Here is a 26778-nt window from a genome sequence, read left to right as displayed (position 1 = left end):
AAAATGCGCCCAGACCATAGGTTACATGCAACAAATGAAGCACTGGGATTAAGTTCCACTATGGTATTTTTTGATAGTAAGGTGCTCCTCCTTTAAACTGCAACTACTGTTTTGGTTTCTGCACACCAGGTGAATATGGGAGGCACGATAAGACAAGAGTTCTTCTGAGCTGTGAGCTCATCTTTATTGGTGGTATCTTCTCTTAATTTAGCTGCTTTTTTTGCTGATAATTGTGAAAAGGTTTTTTTTTTTCTCCTTTTAACTCCTTTAATCTCATCTCCATTCACTCGCAGTATCTGATTTGTTTTCTCCTGAAGATGCAGTAAAGCCAGCGGAGGAGATCGACAGTGCTTGTACTGAGGATTCAAAAACAACAGCTACCTCTCCAGCCCCTGAGGACAGACTTTTCCTGAATCCTGAGAACTGCTGCACATGGTGCACCCGACGCCTGAAACAGCAGAGTGGCGCAGACGCACCGTCAGCCTCCAAACCTAAGCCACAAATTATGTCTGGTACATGGAAAAGATCATGTGGCCCTGCAGCGGAGTAGGGGTGGTGAGAACGAGGAGTTTGGTGGTAACTGGGTTGGGATTGGACGGATACGATTTACATTCCTCTCCAGGGATGTGATATCAAGACAAGGTCAGACCAAGGCTAATACATAAGACTCTGAGGACAGGGAGGAGGAATCTAATCTTTGCTCTTTAGTCAAAATGATTTTTTATATAAAATGCAATACCATATTTTGCATGAACTCTGCATGTTGCATAACATTCAATGAGATACAATCTGTCTTGCATCAAATTAATCATTTATATCTTTCTGGATCTCTTGTGCAATATATGTTCACATGCAACAGGTGCCTTGATACAGTGTTTGTCAAAAATATATATTGTACATTGAAATGTTGCGAATGCATTTTAGGAGATCGCTCCTTTTAAGGAAATACCTCAAACTCCATCAACATCCTACAGCACATTCCATCTCATTTGAATAGCCGGTGCACAGACTAACCTCAATGCCCAGAGGAACCTCATTGTAATTGCAAAGAAATGTAACACTGCAGGCTAACACTCTAATCTGAACTGAGTATTCCAGTCACACTTAGAGCTGAAACAAAGTTGACTTTTCTACACCCGTCCTTAAGGGTGACTTTCTCATGGATATCTGATACGCCTGCTGTCGGAAAGCTCCATAATATTCACATCTAAAATGCATTTTGTTCACTTATATATGCATGGTAGCTTCCGAGAGAGAATCCAAGAGGCAGAAAATGGTAGAGGAAGGTAAGGTAGTATCTCCAACAGCAGGGAGGGAAACACTCTTGACAGCCTAAAGAGATTAGTGTCCATTACCAAACAAATTTCTGCTACCACCTACAACACTTATGACAGCCCTCACTTCAACCCTCATAGGAGCCCTGGTAAAAAAAAACCACACGCTTTTGTCCTCATGGCCATGTTCCCTCGACACCAGAATGAAACAAGCTCTGTTTTCTTGCTTGCCGAGTCTGAGAAGAGGGGGCGAGTGTGTTTTAAGAAGGGTGTGGGAATCAATTATCCCACTCAAGAGACATGCAGGACCAGTGGGTATTGCTTGGGATTAGTGTCCATTCTTGTCATGTACTGACAAACCCTCCCGCTGATCTCCTTAAAACCAGGTGTTATTAAGAAGCAAGGCCCTCACTGGGGGCCTATAAGCTTTTGAATAACTGCCCTTTAGGAATGACTGACAAGCTTATAATGTTGAAAAAAGTGCATTCTTGTGCTTTCATGTGCTCACCTGTGTCATTCTAAAATGATATTGAGCATAAGTTGAAAGTAAAATCATGCAAAAAGCAAATTTGTAAGACTTACAACCTTAGCTGTGACTGTTTTGACTAATACTTTATACAAATATCTATCAGTAAGCTTGTGTGGACACAGTTAAGCAGTATTGTTTACATTTGAAATTGGTTTGGTGCCATATTATTCTAATTACCGATCCACAATGAATCTTGGGATACGTTGGGTCCACCTATTGGATCCGTCGTTGCTCAGGGAAAGAAGGTTGCATTTCTTTGCTGCATTTGAAGGAGCCTTTCAGTCGAAATGCAGCCTCCGAAGGATGCGGCCGCTGAATTAGGACACAACATATTTCTCCATTAAAATATGAAGCTACAGTCAAAAGCAGGTTAGCTTAGCTTAGCTTAAAGACTGGAAACAACTAGCTTGGCTCGCTTTGAAGCTACCAAAATCCGCTCACCAGCAGCTCTAATGCTAAAGCTATCATCTTGTTTGTTTAACCCATACAAAAAAACTAACTGTAAAAATCAAATTTGCTATTTTACTGGAGATTATGTGTCGGCTTTTTCTTCACTTTGTTGAGTCTCTGCTGGAGATAAACAACAAGTTGCCATTTTTGCATCATAGTTCTTGTACAAATTAAACAAGCAGGTAGTTGGATTTTCTTACCATCTGACAGGGCCAGGCTGGCTGTTTACCCCTGGTTCCAGTCTTTTTGCTAAGCTAAGCTAACTGGATGTAATTTTATATTCAATAAAGAGATATAAGATACGAGTAGTCTCAATTTCCTCATCTAACTCTTGAATGATCATATTTCCCAAAACATCAAACTTGCTTCAAATCAAGTCTTCCTCAGTGCGGCAAGTCAACCAGCCAAGTTGACTCATACTCGGCTAACTGTCTTGCGCTTAGACACTGTACAAACGCTGGTGACCTGTTGATGGGACTAATCATCAGAGATCCACTATCATATGAAACATGCAACTGTAATTATCAAGCTTGATCACTTTAATCTCCAATTTTAGGTGCTATATTGTTTACACACAGTAAGTAGAAACTTGCCTCCACGAAGCCACTTGGCCCATCAGTGGCTGTTTCTGATCTGCGGTGAACGTGCTGGATATTGTTTGAGATCGGGAATGAATAGACTTCATCCCGAATCCTGGCAGGAGCGCTCCCCAGGTGTAGCTGAGAAAACCTGGACTCTTCCCAAGTTCAGATACTTCTCTCTCTTAATGTGCCAGAAATCAAGGTGTGTGAGGACACAAAAGATGTCAGGTGGTAGCTGAGCCATTGAAAGGTGTTTACACAGGAGTTAAGTAGGGTTGTCCCTGACTTAAGACATTCTCCGCTGGTGAACAGTCGGTGGATAATGTTTACAAATCAAGAGGTCAACTCTAGTCAACAAATCTATTGGCCATGCAGACAGAAGAAATCTGTAAATATTACTGTCACTCCAGTGAGGTGTTCCTGGAAATAACTACCGTGTAACCCTCTATTAAGTCTATGTCCTAAAATAAATCATTAAAATGGAAAAACAAAGAATATTAACCTTCAATTTGATTAATTAGATTTGCCAAAACAAGTCATTTTTGAATCCATTTAAGTGTTTTGTGTGTTATGTGTTCATGTATGTATTTTATGAACATGTAGCCTAACCTTCAAATACAGTGAGAGTCAATACTGTTTGCATGTTAGAGAAGGTTCTCTAGGACAATAACTAAAGGTTTTGATAATCTCCAAATCTTATGCAATCAAATGCGTAGGAAGAGTAAATATTTTTCAAGAGCAGGCCTGCCAAAGGGTTCGAATTACTTGCCAGGATGATTGATAGTTTGCCAATTGATTTATGGTGCTCAATATGATATTTTGCACAGTGATTAAAGGTCTCGTCCTCAGTTCTTGTGAAATTGCCTACAGTTATATTTGCGGACTAATTTTCTCTCTTCATTGTGAACTGTGGATGAACTCACCTCAGCCCATGTGGCTTAGGGGAACTGCTCACTGTGTCTCGCAAAAGGCAAGACCAGACTGATATTTCACGTCAGGAGACACTCTTTAACCAAAATCCACTAAGCTTGAAGCCTTTTCTGCAGCATGTGATGTATTTTTGTCTGATGAAATCAACACAGAGATGACAACATAGGAACTAGTTTAAAATACAAAGCGTACAACGAACTTTGAGCTAGCTTGATCTTAATCCTGCATTCAAAAGTCTCACTCACTGTAAGTACATTTTACGATCTCTGTACATGTAGTATCAAAAGTTAATGTACTTGTTATGCAGGAAAAATGGTCCCTGTGAGTGCTTTATGTTATTGGATTGATAATACTGGAACTGCTAATTTAACTACTATGTAATGTTGATTCAGTTCAATTTGAGATTTTTATAAGACCATCAAATGCTTTCTATGTTAAAGCTTGACCTGCAATAACTAAAAGAAATTCTGTGCAATGTAGAAATATGTCCTCGCATAATATGGAAATACCCTTCTTAATTTTCACCTTGGAAACAACAATCTCACCTCAAGGTCCAGTTACAGTAGCAGCTCTTCTGAAGCTTTTGATTGTATCACATGATCTTCCTCAGCAGGTGGAGTTGCCTTTGAGATTGTTTTGTCAATTGAAAACTTTACTTAAAGTGCAGTTACTTTTTAGCCGATGTACTTAGTTACACTCCACCGTTACACATAAGCAAACTATTTTAAAATGCAAAGTCCATGAAAAAGTTTTAGCAAGTTTGGGGTTTATACATTCCTATATAGTGCAGTATATAAACTAGGATGGTTGCATTTTGCTGCTTGTGCTAGATCAGAACAAATGAAGATTTGCCTCTCTGGAAATAATCTGTCACCGCCTGAAGGTAAAGCAGTATTTTATCATACAGTGCAGGCCTGCTCAGACTGACCTGTCTGCACAAACACTGACAGTGTGGTGCTTAAAACGCCCACAGAGGAGAAACTGTCCTGCCAATCATAAATAAGGACAACTGAGATGATTTATCCGTCTGAAACTGGAGAGTGAATTGTGAATCAGTTCAACTCTCTGTATGTATTACCCTATTACACCCCCTCCTCCTCTCTCTCCCTCTCTCTCTCCCTCTCTCTGCGCTGATGGGAGGAGCGCAGCGCTCCTCTCTGTATAAGAAGTGTTGAACATTGAGCAAGGGATTTTACACAGCTACTCAGGAGAAACGAAATGATCTGCCCTGGAGCCGCAGCAAAATGCTGGATGGACACCTACTCCTGGGATGGTTATCATTCACAGTTATAGTGTATCTTCTCAACTTGCCTGGACCAACCGCAGCATATTTCGGGTAAGGACTGAAAGACATAACCAGCATGTCCATGATGCTGCTTTCATTGATTTGATTGGTTCCTGATTTACAAAGCCGGGTAACAACTTTTTTGTTCTCCTTTAACTTAACTTAAAACTCCCTTCTAAGCTAAAAAAAAAAAATCTATTCAGCAAGAGTGAAACAAAAACAAGTGATCATTGATTTTGATTGATCTGAACACATGTTTTGATTGCACACTAATGTCTGCGGGTCAGTGGGGTGTCACTTGGCGGCGGTTGCGCAGCGCTCAGCGGCCTCACAGCTGGTGGCTGCAGCAGGTTGTCTGCACATGATTTGGCCTCACTCAAGCTGCTGACAATTAATTTTTCTTGCGACAAGCAGTGTCAGCAAATATCTAGGCAGGCAACGAAACCGTATAGCCTATCAACACAGCATCTATTATAGGTATATGAACGCAGCCCCGGAGTAATGTTGGCCGAGGAGAGTTCACCCCATTCTTTCCCTGACAATTGAGCCAGCGCCCACTGGTAAAGTATCCCCTGGCTCGCTTGAATGGCAGGTAGCGGCCGAGTGATTATTTTGCACTAGTAAAAATCATATCCTTAGTCGACTCTCAAAACAAGCCGCGGAGCGAAAGGTGAGTGTATATGCCTCAGACTCAACAGCTGGTAACAATAAAGCAATCTGGTGGCCGAAACGTCTGCTCAGCTTGCACAGAAAATTCCCCCATCCAGCATAAACATCACACAACTCCGGCAGGGTTTTTTTTTTTTTCTGCTGCCTCCATCAAGTTTAAAAAACACTTTGGAACACGTGTCGGGGGAAATTAATCTTGAAAAATCTAGCGTTTCATGAATCATGTCATATACACAATAATGTTTAATTTAGAAAGTGCACAAGGGTGTATATTTCAAAGTAAGTCATTCCCAGGGAACGCCTTGGATTTTAGGTGTAGCCCACTATGACCTCCACCTCAGAGTGGCTACTAATGCACTGAACTCAGTTTTCTTTTTTTCTTCTGTCTTAGAAGAACATTTTCAGTGCAGGGAAGCCAAGGTCGTTCAAATGAGGGTCAGCATGTCGGATGGGGGAGCGGCCGTGTTTCACCTGGAGGTCAAGAGTTGTGATCCACAAAGCAAAATGTACCTTTATGAAACAGTCAAGGTGGCATCTGCGTACTAAACAGAAGCCAGCCCTTGGTGTTTTTATTTTCCGATATTAGCATCTACAAATATCTGTGTTGATGGAGGTTGTTAGTGCTCCTCTTGGCTGCAAACAGCGCAGCGGCGCAAGGAGACAAATGGCTGTAGACTGTGGAGTGATGACACTTGAGGCCTTTCCAGCAGAGTCAAATTTATGGTAGGTATGGGTGTTGTGCAGGATCCAGGAGTGTTAGGTGATCTGGGAACTGTTGTGAACCTGCAAGTCCCCTTGGGGCCCATTAGACTGGTGTGTTAGACCTTTCGACCTGTTGGAGTGGGTTTTACTTTCCTCAGGTTATCCTAATAAGGTATAAAAGTCTCAAGAAAAGTTATCAAAAAAAGGACAGGCAAAGCATTCAAGGATGTCAGTTTTCGAAGTACTTGATTCACTTGATTCAACACTGTCTGAATAAGCCGGATGGTTGTAACACACACCCAGTTTCTCACATCTCTGGGTAAATGTTGTTCTCTTGGGTGTTGCGCCAAAGTGCTGGCACTCATCTTTGGAAAGTGGGTGATGCAAACATCCTGTGTGGCACCTGTAATAGCTCCGTATGCTGGAAATATCGCAGCCCTTCTCAGTAAAACGTCATCATCTGTAATGCCCGTGCATATATCGAGTACTTTCACTGTCTCTGACTCTGTCTTTGGTTTCATTGCAGCTCTAAAGTTGCATTAGAAGGACAAATGTAACCCCCCACCCACCCCCCCCACTCTGTTTCTGTCTCCCTCCCTGTTGCAGTGTCGCCCTTGGCAGGCAGCGTGTATTAAGTCTGACATGCCAAATTGGCACTCACATTGGCCTTAATGGTCCTAATGGTAATGCATATTTACTTATTCAGTTAGCACTTGTTTTCAGTTCCCTCTGTCAGTCTGTTCTCTATCTGTGGCCTGTGTGGTGCAGAGAGACATGTGGTATTACAATACTCCCAATTTATTATTCTGTGGCCCAGTGAGGAGGGAATATGAATGAGTGTCAGTGAATGATTTAGCCCTGCAGCTGAGGAACATGAAACATACTGGAAGAGCCTGCACAGGTGACACAGATACAGAATGTGACTGCCCCGTGGCCAGCTTCCCAGAAACTCGACACCGGTGACACTCACAGCACAGTCCTGCCCAGCTTTGACTGCGGGACATACTAACATAAACCTGTTCAAATAAATATTGCATGAGCACGAGGCATCCTAGGGCCTCCTGGGTACTGATTTACTCAAAATAGAGGGTCAATGTTGCATACCCAATTTCCAGAGTGCGGTGGAGCGTAAGTGTAACATAAACACAATCTCTCCTGCCCATAGTCTGCGCAGCCGAGGGTGGGGTGGGATTCCTGGCGTAGTCAAGCACTCGCTTAAATTGTCATCCTTTGCCACAAGAATGTGAGCACTCATTTTCTTTCCCTCAGCCTGTTGTGGCAGGTGCTGGTTCTGCTAAATCCGTTATCATTAGAGTTTGAATCGGGAGATGTGCGTCGAGCTTTCCTCTCTCGGCCTCACAGATTACACCACCTCGACGAGACGTTGTGTAAAATTGTGGGAGAAGGAAGTGATTTGTCTGCCTCATTCGACCCCATCAGAGTGCCATCTGAGACGACTCTGGTGGTTTAAATTTGAGTTTTGGTAAAAAGGCATCCTGTGGTCTTGTAAACTCTGCTGAATGTGAGTCCTAACAGTGAGTCAAGAGTTTGTTTTTATTTAGTTCATGTGCGACATATACAGGAAGGCTGCCCACAGTCATGCAGCTGGGATTTACCAATCACTGAGGCACCACAGCATCCGGAAGAAGCAAATATAGCGGTTGCCAGTACTTGCTATTTAATTACTGTGATATCCTTAAACACTCTATCACCAGTTTGTTCCTGAAGCAGAGCTGGTGCCCTTTCAGATGGTATTATTGTTTTCAGCGCTCCATTAAGTGAGGCAGCACGCCAAAAACAACAGGATAACAAATGGGATGTGTGTAAATTTACTGATGAGGAGTGATTTTTCAGCATGCGGCTGTAAAAGGTTTTTATCACTGTGCTGAATTAGTTCCTGGTGTGTATCAAACAGCAGTGTGTTTTAAAGCTTTAAAGGAGCCTCATTTCTTCAGCACAGCACAAAAATGTTACAAGTTGTTTTTTAAGCTGCTCCATGTAAACATTTCCTTTGGTTCTCTCCTCTCTCTCTCTCCGTCCCCTCCCGTCTCCTGGTTTGCCTGCCTCATGTGCGTGCCGGCATCCCTGCAGTGGTTTGTGGGGAGCTGCTGGGTGATTACCACTCATTAGGAGCAGCAGAGCTAGCGTGGGCTCAGGCTGGCGTTGCCTGGCAGACAGTGGTGGCGGGCGTCTCATTACCAGGCCTTAAGGACTGATTAGCCCTGACGTGCAGCAGGGCGGGGAGCACCGTTGATAGAGGGATTTCCCAACTTCATAGGATATCCTGTGGCCATGGCCACACCTCAAAGGGTATCACTTTACCGTGAGCCAAGAAGATAGGATTCTCTCAGCACTGGCTGCTGTGACCGTGTAGCGTGGTGAGATCACGCAGAGCTGGAGGCTTAGATAAGAGACCGCATGAGCTCTGAAAAGAGAAAGCCTTGTTTTTTTTATATTTCTGGTTGATACATCCGGATTTGAGCTAAGCCGTGCTTTGCTTTGAGTGCTCTGCTGCATGACATCCCTCATGGAGAGGCCTGCTATGCCCATGGATGCCACAGGGTGGTGCAGTGTCTTCTGAGAGTGCAGGATGGTCCTCAATCAGCACTTTGCAACCTTTTTTTGTGTAACAGTAGGAGAGTGGGAAATGAAATGTGAAAACATCAAATCTGACGGCAGCCAAGTCTGTGTAAAAATAATTTTAGGAAAGGAAAATAGTTCAACGTGTGCTTAGTTGTGGTCAACCTGCGAGACACGTACAAAGTGTCTTTAAACTTTAGCTTACAGAGCAAAAATTGACCTCTGTGCACAGGGTAGTGTGTCTTCTCAAAACTGAGTGATGCACAGTGTTGCATTTAAAGTTGGTACACTTTTGTTATGAAGGTTTCATCTGCGTCAGTAGTGAGTTGTTATGGGGCTCATACTGTGTAATAACATGGCTGTGCTGAATACTTTGAAAGATAAATGGTTTGTTGAGGCTTTTAAAAATGTGTTTGGCCTGCTCACATCCGGGGGTCTTACAGCTCTGGTGTCATCAGTGGGCCGAAGAGACCGCAGCTAAGACATATTTGATTTTAAAAGGACGGCAGCTCCAGCTCAGTCCCTCCAGTCAGCTGTGCACATGATTGGTGGATAGTCAGAAGATATGGGAGGGAAACTCCCATTGAAGGAAACTCTTGTTGGCCAAGCTGCACACACATGATGATCTTTGCAGATGGAGCTGGAGACATGGGCAATTTGCAAAACAGGAAAACTAATATAGACTCAAGATACTTTTAGTGGTCAGGCATTGATGAGATGATGCTAGTTAGTGAGACCGCTATGTCCTGTGTTTTCCATTTCTCGACCGCAGGCGAGTTTTCTCTGCCTGGTTTGTGGGGATGGAAGAGACATGGCACTTGACATGTGCCAAGATTAGCAGATTGACAAACCCTCACTGAAGGCTTTGGTCCTCGAGAGAGTATGTGTGCGTTTCTCACGTCTAACTCAAGGAGATGTTGACACATTTGCTCTTTTTTTTTTTTTTTTTTTTATTAAAAAGTCTCTCTCTGCGGCAACCAACATAAAATCTACGTTTTATGATCTCATGCACCTGTTTGAAAACATGTTCAATTTCATAAGTTGACCAAACCCTTTCAGAACTGCAGGGTTAGATTGCCAATGCACTTTATCTGGATCTTGCATAAACACAATCTTATAGAAGCCTGACCTGACATGCACTCAGATAGTCCTCTCAAATGTGTGTATTTGCCAAATGGGTGTTATTATATAAACTAAGGTTTGTCCCGTAAGGCATATTTATCCATACAGCCTGAGCATTAGTTTGAGAATGGACACAGTCAGACACACGCTGACTTGAATGTGCCTAGACATGGTAGACGTCTGTCTCATGTCAAAAAGGTCCCATTTACATGACTTTTCAACTGGTAACTGTTGCTTAAATCGTACGTTGTCAAGCTTTTTTGAGACCTGGTGATAAATGAGCAGTGTGAACATGCACAGACACTCATGCCACTGGGGAATAGTAACACATTTTTAACTTGGACATTACTTTCGCAGCAATCTTTAATATGTTACAGCAAATTAAAAACAATAACATGTTGCCTTTTTGGTTTATGCATTTAAATTCTGTAGGCCTTTTGGGGGGAAAAAAAACAACTAATCTTTCAGTAGTAAGAGTAAATAACCATTAATGAACTCAGCCAGTTGCAGTTACTGAGGCATGAGTGATTCAAAACAGCTACTGTTTTGTTTTGGATTTTGTGGTTTGACTTTGCATGCTCGGTTTATTCACAGGAGTGCTTTTGCTCAGTGTAACAGCAACGAACAAACCTGACGTTTCCTGTCTCCGAAACACATTTAAATATCTGTTTTTCTTTTTCTAGAACTGCACACAGTTTATAGTCAAACTGTTGTGCTCCCCTGACAAATAACTGTAGTCTGGGTCTTGTGTCAGCATGTGCGAAATCGGTGAGAGCCGAGTACAGTATGTGTGCCTGAACGTGTTTGGTGCGTCGGTGCGCTGGTACAGGGCTGCTCTGTGCCATGGTGTAGGCTAGAACAGGGGAGTCATGCGGACACTGCTGCGCGCCCAATCTGTGCCAGTCACACAGTGACTATAACTGAGCTGCTGACCTTAGAAGCCTTGAGTTCTCACATAGCAGTTAAACCTCTTACCATGCCCCACACTCCCTTTCCCAAACCCAGGTCCTGTAGTCCCTACTGCTCAGCTACCAGCGCTTGCATTCATGGCTATGGATTAAAAAATGAGTCTGAACAGTAACTTTACTCGCTTTTTTTTATGAATTGAAAAAGAAAGATATTATTTTAGTGCAACTTTTTATGTGGAAAAATTGAATGAGAATACACTGATTTATAAGGAGGTCTGCCTAATACGTCATGTCATTCACATTTAAAATATCAAGAGAGTACATGTCCGGGAACTCGACCTGATCAGTGAGTTAGTGGGAGTAGTCTGACGCGGCCTATGTGGGTTGTAAATGACCAGAATGGACAGCAGATGACATAACTCTGGGTCATATCCTGTTAAGTCATATGAGATAGTGGACTTTCCTGCCTCACAATGTGGATAACAGTGCTTCTACATGCTGCTTGACGTCTCCACTACACAGAAAAGGCTCATTACTCAACTAATAATGACTTACTAAGTCCCAGGCCTGTACCACTTTGTTTTCAAAGTCGTTTTGTCATGTTACTGTACTGTGTCAGTCACAGCTTGTTAGGAATAGTCACAACACCCAGCGCTTTCAACCACTGACTAATCTTATCTTAGCCTCATACATAATCGTTTACTCTTTCCCCTATTTCTGGTTATTTAATGCGTTGGAGAACGAACAGTGTCACTATGGAGAAAGTGTCTGAGTTCAGAGCAGGATTCCCTTCCCTTCCCTTCTAAACTTCCTGGAGGTGGACAACAGCCTGGAGACTCCCTGTACCAGAGAGCCATTCGACACTGATTCATGGTTTCTCCAATTATTCAAGCCTAAGCTGTGGAGCACATTGTCAGCCATAGTTAGAGTGGGCCAGAGGGAAAACACCACACACACTCACATTCCTACTACCTCTGGCATGGCCTGGGCTGTGATACACCAGATGGGACTTGGGCAGGGTGGTCTGAAGTTCATCCAACATTTCTGAGAAAAACACACACTTTTTTCCCCCCTAAAGGAGCATTTTAAATGCTGCGAGTGCAGGAGGAAAAAATGAAAGAGAGAAAAGGAGATCGGCACTGGCGAGTTTAATTTCCTACAAAAACTCAATGTTTAATTTAATGAACAATACTAACATTTCTTTTTCTACCATACAGAGATTAATCTCAGGTGAGCACGGTAGTGTGTCTTCATGACAGCTGAACTGTTTCAGGGCACATGTTCATGTCTGTCACTGTCTTGTGTAGGCTGCATTCGTAGACAGCGGTGGTTTTGTCTAGAGGAGGCTTTGTTTTGAGCCAACAGCTGGGGGGAATGATTGGCATTCGTTTAGAGTAATTGACCAGTGGGAATAGGGGGAGTTTTGAGAAGAGGAAAAAAGGTGGAGGAGGGGGAGGAGGAGGAGAAGAAGGAGGAGGAGGAGAGGGGGGGGTTGGTTGTGATCTAGGAGACACCAGACCACACAACCTGCAAGTTCAGGCTGATGGAGAAACTGCGGCTTTTGTTGCTTTTTCTGCCTGGGCGCGTTCTGCCTCGACTGACTCTCATAGGTGTTGACTTAAGGTTGTAAGTTCCCATGTGCACGTGCACACGCATGTATGCACGCACACACGCACGCACGCACTCTAACTGCACACACAAACATAGCCAGCACCTGTTAGTCTGGTGGAGTGGAGATGATTAACAGACACATTCATTCCTATCTTCATATCAGAAAACAAACACAGTGCCAGAAATATGTTGGATTTGGTAACTTGTAGTTTTAAAAAATTTCACAGTGATTTTGCTCACTGGTTGGAACATCTAAAATAGCTTTTCCTGAATTATTGATCTTGACATTATTGTGAATATTGGTTGTAATGTTGTTAAAATGTGAATGTCACCTGTAAGAGGCAAAAATAAGTGAAAAAACATAAAAATAGGTCAGAAAAAAATCAGTGATGTATCAGCCAATAATCACTTTAAAACATAACACGAGAGACATTTTTGATAATGTTCCCTTAAGTTAATTTATTTAAGGAATCATGGCCAAGATATTTTCTGAGGGGAACATTTTACATTTGAAAAATAAACTTGTCAGTGCTCTCTGTTGGAACAACTATCTAATGGCAACACTAAATTACCTCTTTGGCATTTTCACTTCCTTGGTTTCTTGTATGAATATCAGAATAAGCTAAAACTGGCCGTCATATCATCCCCTTCGATGCTGCAGCTGTGACTAATGATTATTTTATATTGCCAATTAATCTGTCAATTTTTTAAGGGGTTAGGTCATGTTTATAAAATGTTATAAAATAGTTAAAAATCACAATAACAGTTTCCCAGATCCCAAGGTGACAATTTCAGATTCTTTTCCAAAGATACTCAAAGAACCAAAGCCCAGAGATATGAAACACACAAGAGCAACATAATCCTCATATTTAAAAAGCTGGAAACAGAAAATCATTTTTTTTTTGTGATGTGCTTAAATAATTCATCATTATCTTTTTTTTTTTTTGTTGATCCAACGTCTAAAGTTTGCAAGATTTACTGCTTGGAGACCTTAATCTGCACCACATGTAGTAAGCTGCCCTTTGTTTATATATGGCTGTGTGGGTATATGAATAACACCAGCAGTTACAAAGCTATATGTGTTTGTAGCTTATACATGGAGCAAGCACTTCATTTAGGCCAAGAAAGTTAAAGTAAGAGTGACCATATGTTTTCCACTCTCTAAGAGTTTATGTATTGTTACGTTTCTTTAACTATTTACATACCAAACCAGTGAAGAACGAGCAGAATTACCAGCTGAGGGTCACTTCCAGGACTCTAATGTAAAACCAGAGAAGGGGCGATGACGGCAAAGTTTAGTACTAGTCAATGATTTCCTTGAGAGATCGACACTGAGGCTCCGGCGTGCGAAATGAGGCCTTTTCACCAAACCCGCTGCATTGGAAAATGTATATAAAGTAAATGTCACGGGCAATGGGAGGTGCTGACAGGTAGAGAGAAAGGACTAAACAAACACCAGTGTTACTAAGTGAAAGACAGTGGTGGAGGCGCAGCATGAGAGTGGGTCAGCGATGTCTGCGAGAGGCAAGTGTGCGAATGGAAAGCAAAGCTGAGCAAACACTAGCAAGGATCCCACCTCACGTAGGATAATAATGAGTTTTATATGTTGGAGTTATATTCCACGTGTAACTGGTGTTGCTGTGCCAACACCTCAAACAAAAACACCTACAGAAAATGGTCCATGATGTGAAAACACAAGTGTACATGGTCTTACTTTTCTAATTCAGGATGGTGGAGATACCTCGGCGATGCCTGCGCTTCACTTACTCTTTTAATTATTTGTGTTTACGAAAAGCAACTATATTCTGATTTTGGCACCACTTCCTAATAAAGCACCCTTTAGAACGGGTTTTTAATAGTTGTAACAAGTGGCTTTTTAATGGTTAATAAATACTTTCTTAATGCTTTATAGAGCAGTTATTAGATGAAGAAATTTTGGGTTGCCAGGTTGTGGAAAAATCCCTTTGGCCAGTGTTAATGCTTTGTATTTGGCAATAAAAGTGTTGTAAATGTTGTACAGCTGAAACTATTAGTTGAAGAACGGTCGATCGACAGAAAATTAATCCCCAACAATTTTGATGATAATAATAAAAGTAATAATTTTTCAAGCAAATATGCCACAAATTTGATGTTATACTTTCTAAAATGTCTTACACGTTAGTAAATTGATTTTTGGATTCTTTAGAGAGAAAGCAGGCCAAATTAAGACATCATCATGAGCTCCAGGAAACTGTAATGGACATTGTTTTTTACTGTTATAAATCAAACGGTTAAGTTTTAGATGGAGAAAATTAATAAATCGATAATGAAAATAATGATTTGATGCAGCCCCAAAATGCAGCCCCTTTTGTTAAAGGAAAGGGATAATTATCTATTAACAAATATATTAGTCATATACCCTTTACAAAAGGTAGAGAGTGTGCTGTATCCTTTTTGAAAAATCATTGACTGGGTTATCAGATGTGACATGCGGCTGTGTTTTTCCATTTTCCCACATTAAAGTGGACATCGTTATGGGAAAACACACATCGTTATGGGAAGACTTCCATTTGACCACAGATTTTCAAGTTCAGATTTGTAATGATTTTTGTGATTCAACCACTGCAATGTTTTCCAGTTCTTTTTTTTTTTTTATTTTTCCTCTAAGTGAGTTGACTGAGTTCATTCTTCAGCAAACAGCAGAGTGGTATTTTTTTTTGTTTTCTGCAGATCACCATATTGGAATGTGTGACCCTCTGGTGTGACAACAGGGGTCACAGTCCTGCATCCAGAGAGAATATCATCTTCAATTTCCAGCAAATTTGGATTAAAGCGGATGAAATCGAACCCTTCTCTTCGTCTTGCAAATATATTAAAAAAGAAAAGTGCATCCACTAAAAGCACGGTAGATCTACAAATACAGAAGAGATGGAGTCAGTGTGCATCTGTGATACTATGTGACAACTGGTTTGCACAAATTTGCACAAGAACGAACCCTGGCGAGTGTCTCTCCCTCCCTCGGCTCTCAAATCTCTCCCCCTCGACAATTTGCCCTCGGGCTGTCTTTGTAACTAGCTAGAAATATGCCTTTGTGTCAAAAAGCCGCAGAGACAGTAGCGCTGAGATCAGTGTCATGTCATCTTTGGCTGCCCTCCAGCTCCGCACAGACCATCTTTTTTGTCTGAGACAGGCAGACGTCACACAGACGGTTGAGGCCTGCCACTCTAATGGTCTCTTGTTTTGGCAGGCATGTGGGCTTTTAGAAGATTTGACGCTGATATGCGCTACTATCCATGTCTTACTGAGGAATGTGCGCGTCATGTTGGTGGTATTGATGCATAGTACAAATGCATTTAATACTACGTTTGTTAATTTGCAGATGCATACAGCGGTAAACTGCCTCCTAGTCTAGTGTGGATTTGAAAAACATCTTGAAAAACTATTGTTGCAAATGGACTTGGGCAGGTACTCCACGTGGCGCCATCATTCAATCCCTCACTGCTTTCTTGCCATAGAAATGTTGTGGAACGATTGTCAGTCATATGTAACATACTGGGTCAGCTGGAACTGTTTGCTTTGGCACTTTGAATATGTTTCCTTGGCATTGTTCGCGCAGCGTATTTTAACAAAGCATGAAACAATTAAGGGGAAAATGTCAGTTATTCGGAGGGAGACAGTTCTCGTGCATTGTGTACGCCTCGCTCTGTACGCCTCAAACCATACATTTTTTTACTCCGCGAGTGTGTTGGGAGAGCAATCTCTGTCAAGACACAGCTTGCCAGGTTTCCATTTGAAAATCCATAGCTGTCAGACAAGTAAAGGAAAGGCAAACACGCATTGTAAAAAGGAAACCATTTGACCCAATCTGAAAGCAAATCCCGATGCCTCCTCTTTGATTTGACTGCTCAGATTCTCAACCGGGCTGTGAATGCACTAGCAAAGACAATATCCTATAGCATATGTGAACTATTAAGTCCATTGGAATGAAACTGAGGACTCGAGGGGAAACATTTCAGTCAGTTATTGGACTTAATAAAACAAATCTCTTGTTGAGGAACTCCTGTGACCTTCTGCTGGAGGCTGAAGTGAAAATGAGTGATGACAGAATCTTCTGTGGAAAGCAGTAATGAAGTAAAAATGTAAGTCATGTAGATCACCGATCAACACGTCTGGTACATTAACTAAACTGGCGTGGACATCCAGCAGGTGCTCTGCACCTTTACAAAAATATTGTAGAATAATTTCTTTTGCACCGCCTGCCTGTGTGGCATGTTTCCCATTTGCTGTGGTTACTCTTCACAGTCATCGAGCTGGACTTCTTCAAATTTACTTGGCCGTATAATCAGTTTTCACACCCATGAAGGGATGGACAACCAGTCCACACTGTTGACTTAATGATGTTGTAATATTCTCATCCACTCTTCTTTTTGTTCAAAGTTCGCAAACAAATAGTTGTAGAAGCTAAGAGACGACATATGAAAAGATGATGTTGTTTAATAATACATTTTAAATTTTATTTGACATTACCATTACCAGATTACCATTAAATTTAAGGCATACAATTTCTGTAAGACATACTGTGATGCTGTGTGTATGAATGCCAAAAATTATATTTAATGATTCCTGTGAGACTGCGAGACTGTGAAATATCCTGTTTCTCACTCTTTCTGTCATTTGTCTCCATTAACTGTCATGTCATGTATCTGTAAGACATTCACCGCAAAGCTAGGAGCTTTAATCTTTGTCTTAACTCACTTTTTTACAAGGATGAAAAATGAACACCTCAACCTGCCCCAGATGCAAAAGGTGAAAGTGCAACATTTCATCAATGTAGCATTAAGCGAGGTGTCAATCCATGCACAAAAGTGTCTTTTAAATGTCCAGAGTCTGTCTGCAAAGACACGTTGGCCTGAGGACTTTTGTGAGTTCTGTAAATCCATTTATTCTTCAGTTTCACTTTAAGGGTGTAAAGGAGGCCAGAAATTACACATAATGAACAACTACAGTGCCAATCCTGTCAGTTGGTGTGACCAAAATGGTCACAGGCTGACAGTCATGTCCCCTGTGTGTGTTTATGAAAGTAATGCTCTGCTTTCCCCATCACAACCTCAGAACGCTGGTCGTCTGTTTTGCCAGCTATGTGGCAGTCCCCGCTTTGTGTGTTTTATATATGCTTCCCTTAAATAAACTGACGAAAGGAGCGCAAGTCTACCACATGTTCTCCATACCATGTTTAGAAGTGAAACTTCTGCTTGTTATATTTCAAATGGATTGCAGCTTTAAGATCCTGAATACTGGACTTTTGTTACGGGGATTCTATAATGAGAGTGTGAATCCTGCTATGTGATCATGTTTAAATCTATGCAAGTGAGTGACATTCCCCCCTCAGGATATGATATAAATATTAAACCAAGTATCCGCTGGCTACTGTTTCACATGCATGTGGTATGACTGTCACGTTCACTGCATGCCATTGTTTGAAATATGTCCCCATACCACCTGAATACGTTATCAGTCGTAATATACAAATTATAATCTCAATCTAAAATACCAGGGGCAGTGAGCTGCTGGTTCTGTGACTCGGTTACTGTGATAGAGATCGAAAGGACAGGGACAAAACTGTGTCAGGAACTTCATGATAAGAAAGAACTCTTCCACCTCTGCAGAGAATTTGCTCTATACACAGACACGCCTGCGCTGGAGGTTGATCTCAATCTCCAGCAAATGTTGAATTCCCCTGAACATTAACCACTGAACAGCTGAATTCATTTGAACATTAACCAAACTTTTGAGCATTATATGCCCCAGCTGTGCTTCCTGTGCTGTTTATGTAGTATATCTTTGCAACTCTTATTGTTTATCCAGGAAGGTCAGCATCCTGCGCTTTATTGGATACTTTATCAAGATGTATCCACTCCCTCCCTGTGCACTGTTTAAACTGAGCCGACTGTGTCTGCGATCGTTCCCTCCAGGTTGACAGGTAATGAGCCGTTGTCTATCCTGCCACTGAACTCTCTACCAGAGGAGAACATGGGCAGGGCCCACTACAAGCTGTGCGACCGGCTCAAACTGGAAAAGAAGCAGCGCAGGATGTGCAGACGAGACCCGGGCGTGGCGGAGACCCTGAGAGAGGCCATCACCATGAGCGCCCTAGAATGCCAGTATCAATTCCGCTTTGAGAGGTGGAACTGCACCTTAGAGGGGCGCCACCGAGCCAACATACTAAAGAGAGGTATGAAGATATCTCATCGTTTTAACTCCAAAAGTAGAGTTCCTATTTTTCTATTTTCTTTCATCTCATTTGTCATTCTCCCCCGCCCTTCTGCAGGATTTAAAGAGACAGCCTTCCTGTACGCCATCTCCTCAGCGGGCCTGACCCACGCGATGGCCAAAGCTTGCAGCGCGGGACGCATGGAGCGCTGCACGTGTGACGAGGCCCCGGACCTGGAGAACCGCAAGGCGTGGCAGTGGGGAGGCTGTGGAGACAACCTCAAATACGCCAACAAGTTTGTCAAAGACTTCCTGGGCAAACGCTCCAACAAGGACCTGCGCGCACGTGTGGACATGCACAACACAAATGTGGGCATGAAGGTGAGGTTGTACAATCAGAGGCACTGCACTGATTTTACATGTCAAATAGTAATAGGGAATCCTATGTTCAGCCTGTGAAAACAGTTGTATGGTGTCTTCTGTGGCTGTGGAGAGCTTTCCAAAGCCTGAGAAAATGATTTAAGGGACCTCCCTTCAACTTAAATCTGCTGTCATCAATATTTTTTTACATCATCAGTGGATCAAATGACCAGAAAGTGGCCAAATGTTGCTCCATGTCTTCTGGATGTGTAAATAAGCAAATGTTCATTCATCATATCAAATTTACAATGTGAAAATATGTCAGTGTTGTGTTTACAGCTTGTCTCACGACAGCAAAATGGCCAAAAAAAAATATCTATTGGATTTAAGATTTCAACTGCAAACCTGCCTCACCTGTGGGGTTGTGGAGTTTGAACAATGTGAGTGTTTTCCAGGCAAAAGTTGCTTTGCATCATTGGAACTGTAGGATTCTGTGTTTTCTGAGCTTGACTCATCCCAGAGGCAGAAAGTCAGAATATGTCAGCCTCAGTCTGCTGCACTGATTTTGACCATTGTTGCTTTAATTCCTCTCTTGTGAGCCGCCACCCCCCCAACTTCACAGAAGTGCAAGGCTAAATTGTTGGAAAGCCCCTTTAATGTTTCACTCGTTATCACATTTTATCTGTGACTTTGACAGCAAGCAAGAGTATTTTATTAGCTCGTAATTTGTCGAAAACATTAAACTGTAACTTAATTTAAGTGCGGCAGACATTTATTCATGTACCTCAGTAATGTTAGAAATATTTTAGGGAGTTGCATTCAAAGGAAAGAAAAAAAATGTTATTCATTAATATAGCAGTATATTTACTCCAGCTGTCATCTTAATGTTGCCTTTTATTAAAGTAATAATTTCCAAAGGGGAAAGCAACAATGCACACATGAATCAAACCAGGACACACTCATAAAGAAACCAGTTTGAACAGGGCCGGAGTTCATCTGGAGTCACAGACAGTATTTAAACAGAAATCTTGGCTAATTGCTCACACGAATCAGTTCAACGGTGGGAAAACTGTGATAATACAATACTGTCTGAGTTCTGTTTAATTATGTAGACAAACAGCAACATGAAGTGCCAATTCATTGTGAGCCTTATCCCGGATATACTCTACTCCCATATCTTTGATTTAGCTTTTGTAACGCTGGAGTTTAAACATTATAGTGCTGGCAAATGACTGCTGACCAAGACAAAACACACTGTCTAAACATATAGTTAAAGTGACCACAGAGGAATTTAATACGACCACAGAGGAATGACATTGATAAAGTTATACATGGGGCATCCCAGGAGAGTGAAATTACTGCAGAAAAACTGTTCAGTTTTGAATCGTCTCCATTAAAGCTGGGAAAAAAGAAACCTAAACTGATTAAAGTAATTGCCACTGGAAATTTGGGGAAATCTGAAAGTGCTCATTAGTCAATATTTGGTTTTCTCGTTCAGATTAGATAGGCAACAACTCTCACTTGTGCTCTGGCACAATTCAGCAATTGTTTGTGGTGAGCAAATATGGGTTTTTCATCTTGGAAGTGAAATAAAAAAAGTGGGAATGGTCTTAATCTGTCAAGCCAAAGCAAACTTAAGGCCTGGAAGCTGTTGCTTTTACTCGGCTTTTCTCATATTGTAGCCATTTTCATTTTTGGTTTTCAAAGTGAATTATAGCAGAGGCACACTTCCCAAATGTTAGCAGACACAAAACTCTCCCAAAAGACCAATGCAGGCTCTTCCTTTTCAGCTTGGCTCTCCAAAATCTAATCTCTCAGGAGATTATATTTGTGATAAAAGATTTACAACATTGTTTTTGCTCTTTTTTTTTGTGATTTGCACATGTAGTGAGGTGTACCGCATTCATTCAGGATGAATTCCCACACGGAGGACCAAACTGGAATGTGCTAGCCTCTGCATCCCCCCGACATTTAAAAGCTGACCTATCAAATTTTCTTGACCTGCTGCTGTGATGAATATGCACTTCCTGTTCCCCGATCTCTTTCACAGTCTGAGAAAAGAACTGTTGATGCTATCCAAACTCCATTCAAGACAATGTGTTATTGTCATTGATTTTTGCATACACACTGCTTTTGACATTGTGGTTGATGCTTAAGTGAACCTTGGCTGACCGCGGAGAGGTCAAGTAGCGTTAAAATAACGTGTAGTGGTCTTTTTAGCTGACGATCTCTATGTTTCACTTGCAATTATGTATGATTTTACATAAGAGAAGACTTTCTTTACTATTATTTTCTCTTTCCAACGGCTTGCATGACTTACTCTCTGTGTTATTACATAATTACTAGGAGACTGGGTTGATCAATGGGTTTAGAAAACACGTTAACGGTCAAAGGACAAGAATAGTGCCCAGCGTATGGCTGTCTGAATGGATTGTCTTTTTGTGGGTGCTTCCAAGGAATAAGCTCCCCTCACTTATCATAATAACAGTTATTGAGTTTAATCAAAATGTCATCCATGGTTATCATAACAGAATCAATCCTCCCACCAACCCTTATTCACTTACTATTTTATTTGAAGCCTTAGACAGTGTTATATTGTTCTCTTTTGGTTCACAAGCAATAACCAAGCCTCTGGTTCTCCCCTTTTATTAAGATATCAAAAAGAGCAGTGAGTATAATAATTTTCCATTATATCTATGTTCCTCCCAAACCACTGAACACCACCCTTATCATCAAATTGTGAGCATATTTGCGTAATTTGGCTCTTTGAACTGCTGCTTACTAAACTAAGGCTCATTAAATTATACAGCTTTCATTATATTCCTTTCATGTTTCATGGCAGTTAACAGTATTGCTCTGCTTCTGCACCAGGTAATCAAGGCTGGAGTGGAGACCACTTGCAAATGCCATGGCGTCTCCGGCTCCTGCACCGTCCAGACCTGCTGGAGACAGCTTCTGCCCTTCCACGAGATCGGCAAGCAGCTGAAGCAGCGCTACGAGACCTCCGTCAAAGTTGGCAGCTCCACCAACGAAGCGACAGGGGAGGGAGAGATCTCCACAGGCCGGAGCCAGCAGCAACAGCAGCAGCAGCAACAACAACAACAGCAGCCGCAGCAGCCGCAGCCGCAGCCCCTGCCCGGCCTGAACGATCAGATCCCTCGCACTATGGACCTGCTCCACATCGAGGACTCGCCCAGTTTCTGTAGACCCAGCAAGTACTCGTCGGGCACAGCAGCCCGCAAGTGCTACAAGGATAAGAACTGCGAAGCTATCTGCTGCGGGCGAGGCCACAACACTCAAAGTAGGGAGGTGACCAGGCCCTGCCAGTGCCAGGTGCGCTGGTGCTGCTACGTCGAATGCAAGCAGTGCACACAGAGAGAAGAGGTGTATACCTGCAAAGGGTAACCCAGTCACCAGTCAGTTGCAGTGGAGCAAGTGAAAGATGGCCGTGTTGAAAAGGAGTGGTTGTTTTGTTCTCAAACAAGGTTTTGCTTCCACTGTCGGAACAGTGTCTGAACGAAGAGGAGCGAGCCGATGGAGAAGCAATAAGCACTTTGAGGGATTTCTGTGGGTTGGGGTTCAGAGGCCCTGTGACCCCCTGTGTCGGGGGTTTGCAGAGTTATTAAAAAAAAAAAAAAAAAAAAAAAAAAAAAAAAAAAAAAAAAAAACCTTCTCAGACAACTGGGTCAACATCTCAAGCTTTTTTGTCACGGTGTTGCCTTGAAGAGAGTAGCTTTTATTTTCCTATTAACAAAAATCTATTTGCATCTTCACACAAGAAAGCAGAAAGAAAACAAAGATTAGCATCCAGTTATTGAGGATCCAATTCAAGGACAGTAACACCAACAGACTGGTTTCTGGGGTCTTGCCTCAAGAAGAATGGTGTGTGTGTGTTTGTCAATTTTTTTACGCGTGTGTTTGTATGTGAGCACGTGATAGATAACGAAGGGGGAGGGGGGGCTTGAATGACGACTTTTATGGCAATGAAAACTATATTCAGAGACTGCGAAAAAAAAAGACAGGGTGTAAGATTTTCTCTACACGCACATATTTACACTCACACACATTGTGTGTTTGCATATGTATGTACATAAATTCAGTTATATTGTAATGATACTATACAAGCCACTTATCTAACTATGTTAAAACAAACCACTAACCACACAAATGTATGTTGTTTGTGTGCTCTCGCTCGTTTTTCTTCTTGATTCATGTTGACAAGGCCCTTTGGAAAGCAGCACACTTGTGTCCGTCGTCTTGCTGTGGATAATTTATAGATCCTTTGGGACTACTCCTTCACAGGGAGAAAAAAAAATCTAATTTTTTCTTTTCTTTTTTTTTTGTAATATAATATGAAGCTGTTAGTAAATGCATTAACAGAACATAACTAAACCAGTCAGTTTAGGCTATTCTCGGCCTTGAGCGAACCAGTGTTCAGGGAATAACTTAAACCACTATAACTATTTGGATATAATAGAGAGAAATAGTGCAAATACAAATAATATCCAAGTTGGAGATGACAATGGCCTTGTTATTATAGCCAATAGCGTTGCAACAGGTGATTATTTGTCCAGCGAACGGTCCATGTGTGACTCAAAAATTGTGGAGCTCTGCAGAGCTTAAATCTACTTATTAGGACTTTTTTTGTTTAACTTTGAATACTTTGAAGTTGTAAAGAAAACTGTGGAGAACTGGAGGAATGTAGCCCCCTACCATTTCACATCCTTCTTTCCTCTTCAGCTGCCACGATTTGATTGAGCCATATTCAACGTGTAGACATGCAGCATTTACAGCGGGTGCCGCATCAGTCAGTCCAAACAGTATGGGGCACCTGAGACGGAAATCTAACTTGCAGAATTGCTCAAGTGAAGATGAAAGCGTAAGCCTCATAGCTAATATAAATATATTTTATAGGACTAATATTTGCGTAGTGTTCAGCAAATTGAGTCTAAATGCAAACATTGGGGTTTTGCAGATTTGCTGTCTTCATTCAGAAGTCAGTGTCGGTGTTGAGTTAATTTGCTTTTTCGTGTTGTTGCTTGGTGCACAGTGACACAGTTAACACAATGCAGCATACTGAACCCTGCCATGCAACTACAGTGAAGTAATAGTTTGACGTTTTGGCAAATACACTTTTCTTTCTTGCCGAGAGTTAGATGATTGATACCACTTAAGGCTACAGCTAGCTGTCAGTTAGCTTAGTTTAGCATAAATAGACAGAGAGAGACAGCTAGCCTGGCTCTGTCTGAGGAAACGCCCTGTAAAACTACAACTTGTCATTATTACATTGGTTTGGTTTATTTACAGATTGATCAAACAGGGTACAATGTGTTAATTAGGTTTGAGTCGTTACCGTCAGCTGTCTACCCTCATTTCCTCATGTCTTTATGCTCGGCTAAGCTAACCACCTGTTAGCTGTACTTTCATATTAACAGACAGATATGTGAGCGGATTCGCTTTTCTCACCTAATTTTCCAGAGGAAAGCAAATAAGTGTTTTGCCCAAAATGTCAAATTATTGTTCTAAGACATAACCATGAAGTCAAAGGTTTAATTTTATGAGAAATGCCTCTGTACACACAAATGCAGACAATAATATTTCATTGTATTCTCAGCACTTAGCTTCTGGGAACATTACGTTATATGCTATAAGATATAGGACCTTATATGCCTCGTTTTCGATGGGTGTGAATTAACTACTGAGTGAGGGACCCAGCTTTGTATTATAGCGCCATTCACGCACTGAAGCCCAAAAGCCCTTTAAAGTATTTAAAGTTCTGTATTTATAGATACAGTACAGTACAGAATATCTTTTTTTTTTTTTTTTTTAAATTGTAAATAGCAAAGGTTTCGTCTCCTGTGGTATAAAGACAAAAGTGAGGCACATGTTCCACTCTCACAAGCAACTGAAACAGAAATTGGTATCAATATGAAACGTTGGGGCAAGGCATTGTCGGAAAACAGCACGCAGCTGCTGTAACAACACAGTTACAGATTGTACAGTGATATAGCACCATGCCAAAACATCCTTAAAAATTTCTAAACAGATGGTTTAGCGTTCAAAGTTGATTATCATACATGATATTTGAAATCAAACCATTATCCTCTACAGCAGAAATCATGCTTTAGGAAGAGAGCCTTGCTTGGCTTATTTGTCCTAAGGAGATGAATTCCAAGCATTTTGATATGAGGAGGCATGCCAAATAAAGACTGGTCAAAACATATACATAGAACTTTGCACGCTACATGGAAACCATAATAGCTATGCTGAGACTCGAAGCATAAATGCCTGCTTCCCACAGCTTCTGGTGTGTGCGTCCCCCCCCCCCCCCCCCCCACACACACACACACACACGTACACACATACACACACACTCCTCGGCCCAAACACACTCTACTATTGAACGGATTCGAAACAGGCATGACAGGAATACTAAATGCACACTGAGTGCATTTTTGTTTGTTTATAGATTGTACATAGGCCTAAAATTTCTCCCGAGGAGCATGATGCAGCAGCCAGTTGGTTTTTAGATGTCACAGTCGTCCATATTCTCAAATCCAAAACTCTGCACTGTTTAGTCGTCAGTGGATCATGTACAAAATTCTATTTTGTAGAAAAAAAAGTAAAAGATAAATTATTTTTAAATATATTATGAGCATGTGTTTAGTGTAAATAACGTCAAAGTCTAAATTGATTTTATATCCTGTATTTTTTACTGTTTTTTCTTTCGGGTGTTTGTTCCTTTCGGGGTGGAGGCTTCAAGAAGCAGTGTATACTTTAAACATATTTCATTTCATATCTCAATGTTTGCTGTTGACTGAGCACTAACAAATCCTAACAAATTTAGAATCAACTCACCTTTAGCTGTCTTTCATTCATTCACACAATAATGAGACTTTTCCGAAAGTATTCACAATCGTCAACAATATTTTTAATAGGATTTGATCTGTTTGCATAATTGACTATTTTGTGAAAAAGACTCTGGCTTTGTAATGTTGCCCATGTGACACAGTATAAACTGATGATGTTGATGATTTATACTCAACTTTGGATCAATTTACATGTACATGTACTTTTTGTTAGGATTTGTGCTGTGCTTGTAAAAACAAAGATAAAACACACCAACACACGTATTACCCTTTTGTGATGATACTACACCAACAAAGCTTTGTCCATGTTCACTTATTCATGTCTTATGGGAACCCTAAATTATTTTCCTCTACCTCATGTGTATAGCTTGTAGGTATAAACAGATCACAAATGACTGGTAAGAATGTATTTAAGTTATTTAACATCTTTGTATAACAAAGGCGAAAGAAATCTGAAATAATAAATGAATTTTTAAATTATTTCATGTGTGGTTTCATTCTTCGCTGGCACTATCTTGATGTGATATTACCGAATGGCCTTTTATTACTGATTTTAAAAAGTATTTTAATTGGGGTCTGTTGTGTAATTGAATAATGAATAAAGTTGAAAACATCATCAAAATAGCTGAAGTCGTACTGATGCATATTTTGAAGTCATGAAAATGTCCTCATAAATGAGCAGTTCTAGCAACAAATCTCAGGATTCAACAAATTCCTTT

At 41.3% G+C, this 26778-nt stretch overlaps 1 protein-coding gene across 1 annotated transcript; it reads left to right on the top strand.

The window, feature by feature from the left end:
- Nucleotides 1-4956: 4956 nt before the first annotated feature.
- wnt9a (wingless-type MMTV integration site family, member 9A) lies at nt 4957-26539 on the top strand. Its single transcript, XM_056392418.1, has 4 exons — nt 4957-5100; nt 18593-18852; nt 18949-19211; nt 22062-26539. The coding sequence occupies exons 1-4, from the start codon at nt 5009-5011 to the stop codon at nt 22593-22595; spliced, it is 1149 nt and encodes a 382-aa protein (XP_056248393.1). The 5' UTR covers nt 4957-5008; the 3' UTR covers nt 22596-26539.
- Nucleotides 26540-26778: the final 239 nt, after the last annotated feature.

This window comes from Seriola aureovittata, chromosome 12, assembly GCF_021018895.1.
Source record: "Seriola aureovittata isolate HTS-2021-v1 ecotype China chromosome 12, ASM2101889v1, whole genome shotgun sequence".
Lineage (NCBI taxonomy): Eukaryota > Metazoa > Chordata > Actinopteri > Carangiformes > Carangidae > Seriola > Seriola aureovittata.
Note: the sequence above shows the minus strand (reverse complement) of the source record. Positions and strands in the feature narration are given on the sequence as shown.